Source organism: Nerophis ophidion, linkage group LG04 (assembly GCF_033978795.1).
Source record: "Nerophis ophidion isolate RoL-2023_Sa linkage group LG04, RoL_Noph_v1.0, whole genome shotgun sequence".
Taxonomy (NCBI): domain Eukaryota; kingdom Metazoa; phylum Chordata; class Actinopteri; order Syngnathiformes; family Syngnathidae; genus Nerophis; species Nerophis ophidion.
The window spans coordinates 64,557,541-64,575,887 of record NC_084614.1 but is presented as its reverse complement, the minus strand read 5'-3'; the positions used below and the strand labels follow the sequence as shown (position 1 = coordinate 64,575,887).

Here is an 18,347-nt window from a genome sequence, read left to right as displayed (position 1 = left end):
TCCCACTCTTGTCTAGTCTGTTAAGACAACAAAGTGCAGTCAGGTCGAGACCCCGATGAGGACTATGAGCATGCAGATGAGTTTCCCTGACATAGTTTGTGCAGAAATGCAAACCAATTGTTGCAGCAGCTGTCCGGGTGGCTGGTCTCAGACGATCATGGAGGTGCACCTGCTGGATGTGGAGGTCTTGGGCTGGAGTGGTTACACATGGTCTGAGGCCGGTTGGGTGTACTGCCAAATTTTCCGAAACTTCTTTGAAGACGGCTTTTGGTAGAGAAATGAACATTCAATTCACGGGCAACAACCCTGGTGGACATTCCTGTAGTCAGCATGCCAACTGCACGCTCCCTAAAAACTTGCAACATCTGTGGCATTGTGCTATGTGATCAAACTGCTCATTTCAGAGTGGCCTTTTATTGTGGGCAGCCTAAGGCAGACTTGTGGAATAATCATGCGGTTTAATCAGAATCTTTATGTCACACCTGTGAGGTGGGAGGGATTATCTTGAAAAAGGAGAAATGCTTACTAACATAGATTTAGACAGATTTGTGAACAATTTTCGAAAATAGTAAGTCTTTGTATTATAACAATCTGCGATGAGGTAGATACTTGTCCAGGGTGTACCCTGCCTTCCGCTCGATTGTAGCTGAGATAGGCACCAGCACCCCCTGTGACCCCAAAGTGAATAAGCAGTAGAAAATGGATGGATGGATTATAACAATAAGCAATGCAATTAACCAATATATAAATAAAAAAATGAAAGTAAGCATCATTTAAGACGATAAAGAAATACATTTTTGGAAATGAATGACGACCAAACCATGCATATAAAAGATAACCTTTTTTATTTGTTGTGAAACTACAAAACATAATGTGTTTTTTTTCTCTCTCTTTGAGCGCTGGTGAAATATTTACAACTCTGGTCGACAGAACAGTGTCTGAGAATAAAATTCACAGCTTTTTCGGGACTCAATGACGATAAGAAAAGAAATGCAGAGGAAGAGAAAAAAGAAATTAACGGGAAAAGCACACCCAAATCACAAAGTGCAATAAATACATGATGTTTGTTTCTCATACACACGCACACACAGACACACCTATCATCATCATCACAGGCGTAACAAACAGATCCAATGGGACAAATTTACCCCAAAAAATAATAATAATTTCACAAAATTTGTGACATATGAGCGTGTTTCATCTTTTCTGTAAATATTCTGCGTAGTTAAAAACCTACGTTCCTTCATTCGCATGTCTTCACAGTCCATTGAAAAAAATGGTGTCAATCATGACAAGAGTTCCACATCCTACTCGCTCTGAACACACACACACACACACGCACACATGCATGCACACGAAACAGATTCTTAATGTGTTCACATTGACTAAAAATAATGCAACCATTTCCAGCTTTGATGAGTTGAGGGGGAAAACTACATCCAGTTTTTGGATTAAAAAAATAAACCAAAATATTAGAAGGAGATGTTAATCTACCGGCAAACATGTGAGAAAGTTTGGAACAGATATTGTGTGTTTTCATCAAATAACACCTAAAACAAAAGAAGAACCTCGTTAAAGAAATGAACAGATAACTGCATTCTAGCTATTGTCCGCCAGGGGGAAACAATGGGGAAAAAAGTTTTAAAACGAGCTTGAGGAGGACTAAGTAAATGATTTCCTCCCTTTCATGATATGTAGAATGTGAAAAATACAAATGGGAATAAGTGTTATTGGTTCTGCTGGGAAATAAACTTCAGGATCCAGTTAGAATAGGAAAAGTTTGTACAGCCAATCAGATTAAAGAGTGACGTGTTGCTGTCCTCCTATTGGCTGCTGGTTTTACAACTTACAGGATATAATTGAAAGACATTCAAAGTCACAAAAAATACATATATTTTTTTCTTGTTGTCTTTGCTTCGATAATCAATCATTCCAGCGAGATATGATACAGCTTCTGGATTTTTTTTTGTTATTAAAGTGCAGACTAATAAACTAATTTCCTACCTGAGTGTGAACGAGCCAAACCATCACAACAGCAAAAAAGAGAAGGGGGTGGGGGTCATAATTGTGTCCAGTTAATTATGATTACAACAATCTGTGCTGTCAATGGAATACAATCAACCGGATTTATTTATCTTTACATTTTCATGTGACAGAATATTAATGCGATGTGACAGCAGTTCCACCTGTGGTCACGGCAGGTGTGAATAATGATCTTGGGAATTCCAACTGAAGAGAACAAGTTTGAAACTAGATGCATCAATAAGCGGAGTGCTTTATTTGCAGCATAATTATTTAAATCAAATACAATTTTCTAATATTAATTCAAAGACTAATGATCATCTTAAGTAGCTTTTGTTGCTTCAGTACCGTTTGTTTGTGCTATTATTGTTTAGTGTAGGTTTGTGCTGGAATGATTTTTAATGTTTGTAAAATAAAGTCAAACTGTAGCAGTGCCGTCACTAATATATACATATAATAAAAAAAAGTTTTCCACATTAACAAATGCTGAGTGGCCACTGTCGTTTTCCATCTATGATACATTTTTTCCCAAAAAACTTTCTTCATATTACCGCTAAAAGGTTGACTTCATTAGTCGAGGCGCAGGTTAAGACTCTTTTGTTTGAAATGTTGACGGTCTAGACGTCGTCAGCCGGCAGGTGAGGGATGGTGGACTTTGCTCGCGTGAAGAAGGCCATCTTCTCCCTGAAAGTGGGTCCAAAAGCATGTTAGTCATGGCAGTGCATGATATATGCTGCTTGGATGTAATCAAAGCTTCCTCCCACCTGAAGGTTTGCACTTCAGGCACCTCCTTACGGCTCTGTCCTCTTATCTTGTGGACGTCCTTAGCGGCCGCCCTCATCATCTTCTCCACCCTCTTTTCCTGCAGCTGCTCCTCGTGAGTCTGCGCAACGTAGCTCGGTTTATTGTTTAGCGCCCTCTGGTGGCCGGCAGGAGAATGACACCCACCTGTTTCTCGGCGTGCTTGAGGAGGAGTCTGAAGCGTTCGTCCTCTCGGACCCAGGCGGGCAGCTCGCGTTGGCCCTGCTGCCTCGCCGCCTCCAGCTGCATTTTAAGCTCCCTAAGAACCTGCAGCTCTTGAGTGAGACGAGCCTGTCGGGTCCGGGACACCTGCAAGTCTAATTCCAAGTCCAGGGAGGTGCGCAGGAGGCCGTCCAGACCTTTGACCTGCACAGGAGGCTGTCAAAGAAACACCCCAATTGGTTAAGCGGCAACTTGCTGTTTAAATTTTCGATATAAATCAACATAAATTTTATGATCGGTCCTAGTAGTCCTTTATGCAGTAAAGAACTATATTTGCTGACCTAAACACATTTTTAATAGACGCCTCACGTGTCAATATAGGGAAGTACAACCAAAATAGCATTTTTTTAACAATAAAAGCATGATATATCATAAATACAACAAAGTTGTGGTTATTAAAGCAAATCATGTGAATTAATTAAATATATAATTATTTGAAAATACAATTATTATTTTTAATATAATAAAAGCATATTCAACTGATATTAATACAATAAATCTGGTGATGCAAATACTGTGGTTTAATTAAATACAATTATAGATTTAATTTGAAATAAAATGACATTTGACATAGGAAAAGCATATCAAACTGATCTACAATATATATAATAAAACATTGCTGTGGTTATGGACGAAAATATTTTGATTTATATAAATATCAAAGTATTTAAAATATAAAGTTGTATTTAAAAAAAAAATATATAAGCATATTAAACTGATATAAATATATGAAGGCCTGAAGTAAATATTGTGATTTAATTAAAAATATTTACGGAATTTTTCCAAATATAATGTTATTTAATATTAAAAAATCAGAAGCGTCTCTTTCACCATCTCTGCACCCTGGTTTACTCCCCACTCCGCAATTAAAAACAAAGAAACGCCAACTTGAACGTCTTTACAAAAAAACTGGTCCCACTGTACACAAGGACATGTACATCCAACACCTTCATCATTACAAAGACTGCCTAAACAACACCAAATCATCCTACTACACAACTTTAATCAGTTCTAATGAAGGCAACTCCAAGACACTTTTTTCTATTGTTGGCAAAATTTCAGATCCTCCGCACTCACTTCCCTCTCATATGGCCTCAACTTCTTTTTGTTGTTCCCTTATGCAATTTTTTATTTCCAAAATCACCCAAATTCCCCAACAACTTCCTTCTTCTTCTCCTCAACCCCAGTTAACTCCCCTTGCCTCACTCATCCATTCATTTTCTAGTTATTCACTCCCTTCTCAGTTGGACATCACTGCTTATCCGTGGATCCAAGCCATCCACCTGTCTTTTAGATCCCCTCCCCACTGCTTTGGTGAAAGTCTGCCTCACCTCGCCTCACTGATCCACATCATCACCAAGATCATCCATTCTTCTCTCAATACTGGAATTGTTCCCTCTGCTTTCAAAACAGCACCCATAACACCAATTTTGAAAAAAAAACAGGCTCAGATCCAAATAATTTTAATAATTTTCGTCCAATTTCAAATCTGCCATTCATCTCAAAATTCCTTGAAAAAACTGTCTCCTCCCAACTTCACTCCCACCTAAAGTTAAATAACCTATATGAACAATTCCAGTCTGGTTGCCGCCCCCTGCACAGCACTGAAACAGCACTAGTAAAAATCAAAACGGACACAAACAATCTCCTCCTGGCAGCTGATTCTGGTCTTCTCACTGTCCTAATCCTCTTAGATCTCACTGCAACCTTTGACACCATTTCACACACTGTCCTGCTGCATAGATTGCACGGTATTGGCATCACAAGCACACCCCTTCACTGGTTTAGATCATATCTCTCCGACCGCACTTAGTTTGTTCAACTCCGTTCATTTAAATCCCCTCCGTCTCCTGTTTCCTCTGGTGTCCCCCAGGGCTCTGTTCTGGTCCCCTGCTTTTTATCATTTACATTCTTCCCCTTGGCAATATTTTTCATAAAATTAAAATACATTTTCACTGTTATGCAGATGACACCCAGCTTTACATTTCAACCAAACCAACTGCCTCTCTTCCTCCCTTACAGACCGCCTCAGTGAACTCAAGCAGTGGTTCTCATCCAATTACTTTTAACTTAATAGTAATAAAACTGAAATCCTACTTGTAGATACAAAAACCATTCTCGCCAAAACCAACAGCTTGTCCGTTACTCTCTGCAATTCCTCTGTCTCCCCCTCCGCCCAAGTCAAGAGTCTGGGTGTCCTCCTGGACAGCACACTCTCCTTTCAAGCCCACATAAACAGCATTATCCGGTCTGCTTACTTTCATCTACGGAACATTAATCGTCTTTGCCCATCCCTTACCCCACGTACTGCTGCCATATTAGTCCATAGCCTGGTCACCTCTCGCCTAAACTAATGCACCTCTTTCCTGTTTGGTCTCCCTCACAAGTCACTTCACAAACTTCAGCTTCTCCAGAACTCTGCAGCCCGGATAATCACCAGAACCCCTTCAATCCAGCACATCACCCCTGTTCTGCAGCAACTCCACTGGCTACCCATCAAACATCGTATTCACTTTAAAATAATTTCCCTCACTTTCAAAGCCATCCATAACCTCTCTCCATATCTCTCTGACCTGATCCATGTCGCCACGCCCTCACATTCCCCAAGATCCTCTTCATCCATCCATCTCACTGTCCCCTTATTTAAACTGTCCACCATGGGTGCCCAAGCTTTCAGCCGCTCTGCCCCACATCTTTGGAACTCTTTGCCACCAGAACTTCGTAACTTGGACTCAATATCCCTCTTCATGTCAAGACTCAAAACACACCTATTCCGGACTGCTTATTCATTGTAATCATCTTATCTTATCTATCTTTTTTGTTGTTATTATTGTTGTTTTATAAGCAAATATTGTGACTTAGTTAAAAGTAGTTATAACATTATTTACCAATATAATCCACATTTTATTTTAACACATTATTAAAAAATATGAAGTTAATTCTATGAGCGCTGAAGGCTTGGTTAAAATAATCAAATGTTTAATTTTCTTTTTTTGAGTATAGCAAGTAAAAGTCACCATCCATCCATCCATCCATCCATTTTCTACCGCTTATTCCCTTTCGGGGTCGCGGGGGGCGCTGGCGCCTATCTCAGCTACAATCGGGCGGAAGGCGGGGTACACTCTGGACAAGTCGCCAACTCATCGCAGGGCATAAATGTACAGAAAAAACATGTCAAGTTCCAAACGTATAAACACATTCAATGTTGTATAACTTTTTTTAAATTTAAATGAACTATTTCTATTTTATTCCCGTTTAATTTAAATCTTACATTTTGCTGAGGATGTTCACAGAGAAAAAAACAAATCTTTTATCTGTCAGATCTGATGTAGTGTTTCTATCTAAGTTTAACCAAGTTTAATCTGAATCTGATTTTGATGTTCCACAATAATAATAGTATTAATAATGATAATAATACTACATCAGCATACACTTTGTTGTGCTCATTTGGGACATAGTTAAAGTTAAAAGTTAAAGTACCAATGATTGGTAAAAATAGTTTCTGCTTGGTTATTATATTGCATTATTTTGTTGATGAATGTGAAAACTCTCAGCACCATAACAGATTCGAACATTTTCTACCTTTTTCATGCGCATGCTGCGTCGCTCCGAGGCATTACGCACAAACGGTGACTTCTTGGAAAGCGTGGAGCTGTCGCTGTCACTGCGGCTGATCTGAAAAAAAAAAAGACATGAATGAGCTTCTTATGGAATGCATGTTTTGTTTTCTGGAGGCCCTTAGTTACCCTGCAGATGTACTGGCTCTGAGGTCCTGGGGAGAAAGTCTTGGAGCGGATGATGGTGCTGCCCCTCATGAAGGCATGCTGATGGGGAAGGTCTGTGCGCCGCTCTTTGGGCCGGACCACCGAGTGGTGACCGGATGACGACATGCGGCCCATACTTGTCTCTTTGTTGACCTTTTCTGTCATGGCTGCGGCGGCAGAAGGCATCTTACTCTCCCTCCCCTCGACATCCCCTGACTCCCATCGACTGCCATCAGCATAGAACAATTCTCCTTCATCCAGAGGCTTCTCCACATCGTCTTCGTCAAACACATCTCCCTCCAGAAGGTCACCGTGCCTAAGTGTGAGGGTAACAAGCAAAGTGTAAGAACTGATGGACAGCACCCTCAAAGAATGAATACAAGACTGTATCAAATGTTTATGCTTTAATTCCACTTTACGAACGAGTGATTGGAGGTGACAAAGACAAATTTTTTAGAAAAATCCAGGCTCGGAACTGGTCAGGTTGCATTCTGTCTGCGCGTTCTGTCATGTCGCAAACATCTACCTATGATTGCTCCTGTTCCGCTTATCACATGTAAACAAGCACCTAGCGCACAAATATTTAACGCAATAATCGCAACGAGAGTAGTCGTGGGCGTCGCGTTGACGTGCATTAAAAAAAAACATATTCAACCAACATGTAAGTAATGACGGTGCATGACTGGTAAGTTGTCTCCACATTTAAGTTGTATTTAACAGTGAGAACAGATGGTAAATGGCATTACTGGGGTTCCCAATATAACGGCCATGATGGCTGGGAAGATGTGCAAGAGAATGAAAGTCAATTGTGGTAGTGCGTGCGTTTGAATGTGTGTGTGTGTGTGTGTGTGTGTGTGTGTGTGTGCGTGCGAAGTGAAGTGAAGTGAATTATATTTGTATAGCGCTTTTTCTCTAGTGACTCAAAGCGCTTTACATAGTGAAACCCAATATCTAATTTTTACATTTAAACCAGTGTGGGTGGCACTGGGAGCAGGTGGGTAAAGTGTCTTGCCCAAGGACACAACGGCAGTGACTAGGATGGCGGAAGCGGGGATCGAACCTGCAACCCTCAAGTTGCTGGCACAGCCGCTCTACCAATCGAGTTATACCGCCCCGTGTATGTGTGTGTGTGTGTGTGTGTGTGTCTGTGTGTGAATGTGCTCCGTCAAACCTGAATAATACATACATTTGCAGCAACTTTGTACAAAGCAGATGGCTCAAAGCATCAGAAAAAAGTAGCGCCTTAAAGACTAGAAATAAGTATAGTGAGAGGCTATAGGCCACTGCTGTTCTTTTTTTTTAATCTTGGCAACTGCTTCTCCAATTTCAATTATGTGCAAAAATATGTTGAAGCACAGTGATCTTAAATACTTGACAGTTTTTAAAAAAATAGTAAGTTTCAAAGTAAATGGGTTCCTTTTTTTTAACATTGTGGTGTCGAATAAATATCGAGGATGGTGGAAATTCATAGTTATTGGTATTGACTACTGAAATTCTGGGATCATGACAACCATAATGACAACAAAAACAGTGTAGATGGCGAGTAAGTGAGAAGTAAGGGAACATAAGAATCTTACCATTCTTCGTCATCTAGAACTGTGTCACTGTTGCTGGCTCCAGCCTGAAACATACAACGTGTTAATTAGCATAAACAGTAGATCAATAGTTTATTTTTTTTACTGTTGGTGACTTAACAGAAAGTTGATTGATGGCGATATCATGTGGAGCGGAGATATATCTACAAATCAGCTACAAATCAACAGAGCGCTTTGTTTCACAAGTCATCTCAACATTTCCAACAGAGGAACGTTTTGTAAGTACATGCATAATTGTTTATTAATCGTGGCATAGACAAGGAAAATAAAGAACATTTCAGTTAAAGGGAATACAAAATGTTCCTGTCAGGGTACTGTTTTGAAAAACCTGACTGCTCACCGCCTGCCAATGTGCTGCACTATTGCTCTTGCTAGTTGTTGTGCTGCTCGGCAGTACCGGAGAGGATTTTGTGTGATGAAAGTTACCACACAAAACATTTTATGGAAAACTATGGCAGAAGGGCAAAAGTTGTAGAAATGGATCGTAGGTAATAGATATGGTGTAAAACCGTAATTAAAATTTGTTAAATAACTGTGAAACAGCATACCTCAGGTTTTAGATTATCATATAATTTTTTATGTGGTATGTGATAATCTAAAACCTGGGCTTTTTTAATTGAAGCATTAATTATTCAAATTTTTTTCACCATTTGGGGGAACAGCAGGGATCTACTGTAGTCCTCAGAGTCATATTTTCTCCATGCAATCAACCTAGGGCACCATTTTTTTCTTTGTAATACACAATGTTAATTACCATATCAAATTTTTTGTTTACAGTATATATACAGTACATTTGTTTATACTTCTGCATAACATTGTAAGTTTATTAACATTAAACACACCAGTCTTTTGTTTTATATGTTATCCCCGTGACTGCGTGGGTTCCCTCTGGGTACTCCGGCTTCCTCCCACCTCCAAAGACATGTACCTGGGGATAGGTTGATTGGCAACACTAAACTGGCCCTAGTGTGTGAACGTGAGTGTGAATGTTGTCTGTCTATCTGTGTTGGCCCTGTGATGAGAGAGCGACTTGTCCAGGGTGTACGCCGCCTTCCGCCCGAATGCAGCTGAGATAGGCTCCAGCACACCCCGCGACCCAAAAAGGGACAAGCGGTAGGAAATGGATGGATGGATGGATGGATACACATTTGTCTCATATTATTTACAGCCAATCCAACAGCGCACTGAGTGTGGCTGGCACTGCTATATTATGTTTTTGCATTGGCCTTGTGAGATCACAAATGATTAGACTCTGGGAAAACTGCCTAGTGTGCCAAGTGTGTCTGTAATATAGTTAACATTTTATTTAAACGTTTTTCAAGCCAAAAAATATAAAAAAAGAACACTAACAGCTATGTTATGTTAACACTAGTGGTTTAAGTATCTATATCTTTCGCTTATTATTTTAAATTTTTCGGTTCAAGCTTTTCACTCATTCGTTGTCTTGTCCACAAGTACACGCAAGCATGTGCAAGAACGCAACACAATTTCGAGAAAAAACTTAATTATGATTTTTCTCTCCAAAATTACAATTTGCAAAATTTATATTTTATACATAAAAGTGCATAAAATTGCGAAACCAATGAATGGAGGAAGACATGTTACTTTTAACCTCGCAATCAACATATTCATGTCTCAATTTATAAAAAAAAATTCCTGGCTTTATGCAGACAGACTCATCGCTTTTGTAGACAATATGCTCTTAAAATGAGGAAATAATCAATAAAAACTTTACAGTGTTCAATAATGTAATGTAATCATAACATAATAATGCAAGTAACTATTTAAAAGGATAAAAACATATTTCTCTTGACTATATATTTGTGCAATGTCGGGGCGGCAGTAAGTATCATGCTTAAAACCCCGCTTCGAAAAGATGTGCACTACAAAATGTGCTCATTGTAGTAGTCAATCTTGAGTCCCTCATTTGGTTAAAAAAAATTAAGCACAAATGTTTTATTAATTTTTGTTTTGTAGGTTAAATGTTTTATATATTGTGCTGCGTTAATTTTATTTTTCAGTATAAAATGGTTGAAGTTGGTTAAAAAATGTTTAAAGTTTAAATAAGGATACATTTCTAAAATAAATGTCAGGCAAACTGATGTACTTTAAATATTTTCTGTTGATAAAAGGTGAATAAAGTTATTCTTAGTTGTAAGTTGATTTATATTTCTTTCTCTTTTCTTTATTTTTAATAAGAATACAATATTATGCTAAGGTGTACCGTATTTTTCGGACTATAAGTCGCAGTTTTTTTCATAGTTTGGCCGGGGGTGCGACTTATACTCAGGAGCGACTTATGTGTGAAATTATTAACACATTACCGTAAAATAAAAAATAATATTATTTAGCTCATTCACTTAAGAGACTAGTCGTACAAGATTTCATCGGATTTAGCAATTAGGAGTGACAGATTGTTTGTTAAACGAGTAGCATGTTCTATAGGTTATAGTTATTTGAATGACTCTTACCATAATATGTTACGTTAACATACCAGGCACCTTCTCAGTTGGTTATTTATGCGTCATATAACGTACACTTATTCAGCCTGTTGTTCACTATTCTTTATTTATTTTAAATTTCCTTTCAAATGTCTATTCTTGGTGTTGGGTTTTATCAAATAAATTTTCCCCAAAAATGCGACTTATACTCCAGTGCAACTTATATATAATTTTTTCCTTCTTTATTTTGCATTTAAATAAATGGGTTGTACTTGTATAGCGCTTTTCTACCTTCAAGGTACTCAAAGTGCTTTGACACTACTTCCACATTTACCCATTCACACACACACATTCACACACTGATGGAGGGAGCTGCCATGCAAGGCGCCAACCCGCACCCATCAGGAGCAAGGGTGAAGTGTCTTGCTCAGGACACAACGGACGTGACGAGGTTGGTTCTAGGTGGGATTTGAACCAGTGACCCTCGGGTTGCGCACGGCCACTTTTCCACTGCGCCACGCCGTCCGGCAAGTGCGATTTATAATCCGGAGCGATTTATACTCCGAAAAATACGGTACTTACAACAATTTTATAGACAAATAATACTCGCGGCAGAGAGTGGGAGGGGGCGCAAAATGTTTTCTTCTTCCAAAGGGGGCGGTAACTGAAACTATTTTGAGAAGCACTGGTGTAGCCTAACGTTACCTAATGATAGCAATTTGGATAGCTCACAACAACGCGGGTGCACGCGTTACCCCAGGGCCTAATTCCATCATTACGTGCGGAAATCTTGAAAAGACAAAATACAGTGGAACCTTGATTCACGAACGCCATTATTTGTGTTCTTTTCGGCTACAAACGTATAAAACGGGCCAAATATGCCTCAGTGTCCAACCAATGTCTCAGTGTACTGTCGCTTCATTAAATTTTTCATTTATTTATTCATATCTATGAAGATTCTCATTCATCTAGGTCGTTGTCATCTCAGGGCGTTTAATAGTTAGCAACTGGACTGCTTGGTTTGTCTTGGATTACGTTTTGCCGCTTATTCGAGTAGATTTCATTAGTTTATGCTCATACACTTAGATTGGTCAGATCTAGTTCGACCTTTATTTATTAATTTTGTTTTCCGCTGAAAGCTCGACGGGGGCTGCCATTTTGACCACAACATTTCCTGTAAAATGCCATTTTGAAGAGGCGGCCCCCTGACGTCACATCCTGTTTATATTTTGTGAGGAATGGAATTGCTACGGTGGTGCCAATGGTTTGGCTTAAAAGTATAGAAGAAACAAGTTCACAATTGCAAAAAAAGGACGTTTATATGGTGGCTGGATTTGCCCAAGAAGTTAAATAACTTTGCAAGGACGGAGAGAAAGTGCAAAAATGTGGAAAGGTTGCTGCTAGTGCACCTAATTGAAAAGCAGCTGGCTGGCAATAGCAAGCCTATCATTTGAGAGAAGGCTCGCCATTTATGTGGTGACTTGATGTCCAAAAGTGACCATAGTGAAACCCAGCATGGAAGAACAATTTAAGGCGAGCCGCAGGTGTTTGAAAAAGTTTAAAAAGGGGAGCCGTCATTTACAGTGTTGAGTGCAGCATGGTCACTGATGGTGAGGTTGATCAAACAAAGCTGCCGCTTCAACTTGGATTTTGTCGGTGAAAGGGGCTTTCTACCTATCTTTTCAACTGTGATAAGACTGGACTTATTTGGAAAAATATACCAGAGGGGACCTTTACTACAGCAAAGGAGAATGCAGTACCGGAACACAAGCCGTTTAAGGACCGCCTCACACTGCTAGGTTGTGCTAACTTTAGCAGTGGCTATGTTTGTCTACCAGTCCCGGATTGTTCAACAAATGTCACATATATTCAAGGACACAATGCAAAATGATTTACTTTTTTGTTTATTATTGTAGCAACAATTTTGCTAACATTTTGAAGACCACCAAAGGGAATTTTGTGGTGTGTGTGTGTGTGTGTGTAGAGGCATTGACTGTTAAGGTGTTTTTATGTGTTTGGATAAAAAAAGAGTTTGCTGAGCCATTACCTGCTTGTAATGTTATTTTGATACAAATACAATATACATACACATTATACTGTCTTCAAAGTGTGCATTTTTAAAATAAAATAATTGGCCCTAGTGTGTGAATCTGAGTGTGAATGTTGTCTGTCTATCAGTGTTGGCCCTGTGATGAGGTGGCGACTTGTGCAGGGTGTACGCCACCTTCCGCCCGAATGCAGCTGATATAGGCTCCAGCACCCCCGCGACCCCGGAAAGGACAAGCGGTAGAAAATGGATGGATGGATGGATGGATTTTTGTTGAGGCCCGAACCAATTATTAATGTTTATATTGTTTCTTAAGGAGAAATCCGTTTCAATATACAAACATTTCGGTCGGCGAAAAATTTTCAAGAACCAATAGATCGAGGTTCTACTGTATAATGCTTGAAACATAAGAAATTTAGCATGCTCTAGGCATTCATGTAAAGATTGTTAACAGCCCCTTGCAAATCATTTTAAGGCTTCACAACTTCAATGTATTTGTGCACTTTACTAAAACTTACAAAGCATTCTTAATAGCAGTGCAGTGTCAGCTCTTACTGTGTTCAAGCCACCAGCTGCTGCTTCTTTTTCCTTGCTGCTGACCTCGGGCATAAAAGCTCGACTCAGCAGATTGTACCACTTGGTTTTTCTCTCCTCTGAACAGCTGATGTCGGCCAAGCTGATCTGGGCTCCCGCCTGGAGGAACCATAAAAAGTTTAAAACTCGAATATAAAGACAAACTAAATACAACAATTTGGAGGACAAGTTTGTACATACCAAACAATGTTCGTGACCTGACTTGCCGGTGTTACATATGTCAATCCTTAGCGTCTTCTGCCGTAGTGCACTGTGAGATATCGGCATGCCGAATACCTCCTTGATCTCCATGACGTCCTCAGACATGTAGCCGCGTGTTCTGAACAGGCAGCGTGTCGTCTCTACGCACGGAAGGACCGCCACGCGAACATGCCTTCAGTGAATTTTCAGATGACACTGTTAATATATAAGAACTAAACTACTTTTTGCTGGCACGTTTTTTTACTGTTTTGTGCGTATTGAGTATATTAAAAGTCAAGTGACGCACATTTTATGGTCAGCGGGCAGACAGAGGGCGCGGAAGTTGGACAGTTGCATGACGAAGACAGTAAAGCGCTGGGTTCTTGACTCGTAGCGAAAGCCAAGCTGAACCTGAGCACAGCCCAAAGCTAGCCTCTCCTCATCAGAGCCCAGCAGGAGGTCAGCAGGGAGGCCCGGCCTAAAAGTAAATAATATTAATCATCACATTTTTTATTCCTGATGCATTTTTTGGCACGCAAAATGGTTTCTACTTGGTACCTGCACTCAGAGGGTTCGTATACGCCGCTGTCACCTGCAACGGACTCATCAGACACAGCTGAGATAACGCCCATCTTCTTTGGTCCCGCCCCTGTTCCTTGCAACAGTTGAGCTTAAACAAAACAGAAAAATGATGTTAAAAAGGAGAGAAAGATTCAAATCTTACATGCATTTTGCCTGGATAGCTTCACAGTCACCTTTGATCTCTTCACCCAGGAGGCCATTGCGTTTCTGCTTTTCCTCTAGCCCACCGTGGGCACTGCGCTCCTTCTGCTGTTGCAGCGTCTGGGAGTCTATACGGATGTCCAGCTCTGCGAGCCTGTTGTGGAGCTCCAGGTCCAGGCTCAACCCGCCAGATCCCACCTCGGTGGTGAAAGCCTCCTCTGACAGAAAGGTAGTGTCCGTGACAAGTGGCGAGCACGGTGGCGAGAGCGAGGAAATCGACGACCGTGGGGACAAGGAGCTGATTGAGTGAGGGGTTTCTGACAGCCTGAGGGCTTGCATCCGGGATGATCCCACCTCTCCACCCCCTGCACTCTTCTCAGTATCTCCACCCACTCCTGGTGTTTGGCCCTGCGGCCTTTCAGCGTCCCTTCCTGTGCCGCTGCTACCTGTCACCACCTCGTGCTCGTGGATGGTGGTGATGGAGCTGGAGGGGCGGTAGCCTCCCTGGCCCCCCTCTTGCAGGAGGCTTTCCAGCTTGTTTTGGAAGTCCGGGTCGGCCAACTCGTTCTGCTCCAGGTAGATGTCGGTGAAGCTGAGCGAGGAGGTGGAGCCCAAGCTGGAGTTTGTGGCCAGGGAGTTGCGGCTCGACGTCAGGGAGCCTCGACTGCTGCCGGACGAACATGATAAGGTGCTGGCGGACAGACTGGACGGGACACATAAAAAGATAGATTTTTACAAAATAGGCGTAGAGCCGTGGTCCCTAACCACCAATCCATGACACATTTGCCACCGGGCCGCACAGAAACAATAATTAATTTATACTCTACCGCATTTTCTCCGACTTAACTTTCACCTGTCCCACTAAACACACCAATAAGCCTGTTGATAGGTGTACATTACAACTACTTTGTTACAGTACATGGGACAATGCACATTAATGGACATATAAAATGTTAATCTGCCAGATTGTAGCCAAAAGCTAATTATTCCATGTTCATATTTGCTGTACTCATCTGCCACACGTAGAAAGCCAGTCCGTGAAAATAATGCATACATTAAACCAGTCCCTGGTAGAAAAAAGTTTGGGAAACCCTGGGGTAGATAACTGTGCAGTACATATTAATGTCATATTTATTCTATTTTGTGCTCACAATAAGGGCCGATGGTATTAAAGGGGAATTGCACTTCTTAAATGTATTGTGACCATCATATACAATCACTATGTAAGACAAGAACACATGTCTTAAATAAATGCTAGCAAAAGTCAGCTAACAATGGAGCCAATAGGAGTTCCGCCTATAAAGCACTCTGAAAAACCTTCAAAAACCTTCAACAACATTTAATATACACACTGTGAGTAAAAACTTGTCATGAAGTAACAGCACATTTGCAATAACAAGTAAGTAATATTTATGTATTTTGCTTATTTTAAGCATAAAACGGTGTATTAATTTCAAATATGCATCACAACGTTTGCTTTCCCCTCCAACAACACTCCTATTCATGACAGACTTGATAAGGGCAATAAAAGACTTCTTTGGGACAAAATATAAAGAAGATAGGCTACAAGTTATAGAAGCTGCGTGAGAAGCAGATTAAGCTTTGGTGAAACACCATGCATCATGCAGTAGTATTGCTAAGTGCTAAACAAGAAACACAAAATTCTAATAAAATAAAACAACCACTTACTGTACAATGTCTGCTCTCACTGGAATGCCGACAGATAGGCTGTTTATATCTTCCCTTTTAGATGAAGAATTAATTATAACCCAACTGGAGGTAAAAAAAAAAAAAAGAAGGAGTCCGCAAACAATTGTTTTTTTGTCTCTTTTGTTATAAACTTCTTGGTGTATGTCTACGTCCTTCAACTATCCAGGTGAGAGGCATGATTTAAAATGTATAATTAACTTTCCCCAGATCAGTGGCAATGCAGCAGCTCACCGGGTCAATATAGCATCACAAGCTATTTAGCGCTCTGTGATTTTGCCTGCGTTAGCACATTTAATAAAAATACTGCTAATACTTGGCTAATATTCAGGTCGCAAGATGTAAATAAAGTATTGTTGACGGTTTTTGGATATTTTTTTAGAGGGCTTTATGGGCGGAATAGTGTACTCACATCAGCTGCCTTGTTAGCCGCCTCGCACTTGCTGTATGTAACAAATTTGAATTCTTAAAAATAACATGTACTCTTGTCTTACATTGGGATTGCGAATGATAGGCAAAATAAAAAAATAAAAAATGCAGTTCCTTACATAAAGAAGCATCGACAGAGGGCGCCAAAGCAACAGGACTGAACTCTTGGAGAGTACAAACTTTAATTTTCTGCTTTATTTTCTGTTATGTAAATACAAATATGACAGGTGCAGACGTCAAAAATAAACCAAAAAATAATATTTGAAAAAAACGTCCTCATTTTCAATTACCTCAGACAACGTGCTTTACATAGAAGCAGAACAGTGCTATCAAATAAGAGGTGAACAAACCTTTTAAGCTGAGTGTGTAACGACGTGGCCAGTCGAACTAACTCCTCCAGCTCTCTCACCAGCGTGTTCCTCCTGCAGTGAAGGCGCAGCCTGCAGAGTGACAACAAACTTTTTCATGTGCTTAATCATTGATCACACACTCCAGCCATAACCAAGATGCCGTGTTGAGTTATTGTTAGCTGCCTTCAGGTGATGGCGGTATCTTCTGATTGTGGAAGCTTTGTTGGCGGAATGAAAAAAGTCATTGACAGCTGCTCACATGATCCAGGGTTTGAATGGGAACAAGCCAAAGAGAGAGGAAGCTTTTGATCGGGTTACACCGAAGCACTTGTGAGGTGAATGTCAACGTAACTTTCACCTGCGTTTACAGTGGTAATTCACTGCTCTTGTTTCCTAACATTGAAAGGAAAATCGGGGACAATTCAGGAACAAATGTGACTGCAAGGTTTGTAAAGTTACATCGGTGTACCTTATAACTGTAATTTTTTTTTTTTTTTTTTTTTTTTTTTTGCATGACCTCCACAACCCTAATGAGATCCATAACATAAATTCCGCCTTTGCAAAGACAGTAATTCTAGTTTATACTTACATTATATTGGATTGCGCAGGTGCATATCATGTTCTATGTGTGCGCAGTTGCGTACATTCTTGGGTCTTGGTGTGTCCGCACAACTATTTTGCAAACGTGAGCACTACAAGAGGCTCTTTTGTGAGCTCCTCGTGTTACGGGAACAGGAGACTCAAAGCGTACAAAAGGGAGGCTTGAGCTCAGGAAAAGACCGACCTGAACAACAGGACTCCTGTTGAGAGTCGCCGGGTAGTGGTGGTGGTGGTGGTGGGGCTTGAGTGGCGTCTTTAATTTGTGATAAGGATCGGGCATGGAGGGTTTGACGTCACTGACGGTCAAAGGAAAATTAAAGGCCACTTATTTCATCCCTTCAGAGATGATCATCATCACGTCTGTTCACCGACTAGATGACAGCATCTTCTAGTGACCGCTATATTTAAGTGATTGGGGGGTTTAGTTTGTAGTTTTTTTAGTCATCTTTTCATGTTGTCGAAAAGTGATGCAAAGGTAGCTGTGTAGCGAGCCGTTAAAGTATACACAAGGTGCAAACTCTGTAATTCCTCTGTGGAGCCATTACTGCTTGGTCTCATAGCTGGTTGCCTGGCAACACTCTCCCATGCTCTCGTAAAAGATGTTATGTTACACATAATTTGTTTAGAATGACAAAAAGTCATGTATATATATATATATATATATATATATATATATATATATACACACACATATATATATATATATATATATAAATAAATGGAGCGCAATAAAGTTTTATAGGGCATTATTGTGTCATAAATAAAATGAGTGAGAATGTCTGTGTATTACAGTATTGAGCTCTTCCTCCTGCCAGCAGATTTTAAGATCTGGGATTGGCTGCTGGCTTTTGCTTCGTTTAAGTCACCGGTGG

At 40.3% G+C, this 18,347-nt stretch overlaps 1 protein-coding gene across 1 annotated transcript in view; it reads right to left on the bottom strand.

Moving 5' to 3' along the window:
* Positions 1 to 828: 828 nt before the first annotated feature.
* Positions 829 to 18,347, bottom strand: part of wwc1 (WW and C2 domain containing 1) — a 57,526-nt gene continuing 40,007 nt past the window's right edge. Inside the window, exons 10-21 of the mRNA XM_061898805.1 lie at positions 16,876 to 16,965; positions 14,422 to 15,092; positions 14,225 to 14,336; positions 13,974 to 14,144; positions 13,667 to 13,859; positions 13,448 to 13,585; positions 8,387 to 8,430; positions 6,792 to 7,125; positions 6,628 to 6,720; positions 2,971 to 3,201; positions 2,787 to 2,905; positions 829 to 2,706 (exon numbers count right to left, since the gene is read on the bottom strand). Coding sequence (XP_061754789.1) covers positions 2,640 to 2,706; positions 2,787 to 2,905; positions 2,971 to 3,201; positions 6,628 to 6,720; positions 6,792 to 7,125; positions 8,387 to 8,430; positions 13,448 to 13,585; positions 13,667 to 13,859; positions 13,974 to 14,144; positions 14,225 to 14,336; positions 14,422 to 15,092; positions 16,876 to 16,965 — 2,263 coding nt within the window. The 3' untranslated portion in view covers positions 829 to 2,639. The remainder of the gene's footprint in view (positions 2,707 to 2,786; positions 2,906 to 2,970; positions 3,202 to 6,627; positions 6,721 to 6,791; positions 7,126 to 8,386; positions 8,431 to 13,447; positions 13,586 to 13,666; positions 13,860 to 13,973; positions 14,145 to 14,224; positions 14,337 to 14,421; positions 15,093 to 16,875; positions 16,966 to 18,347) is intronic.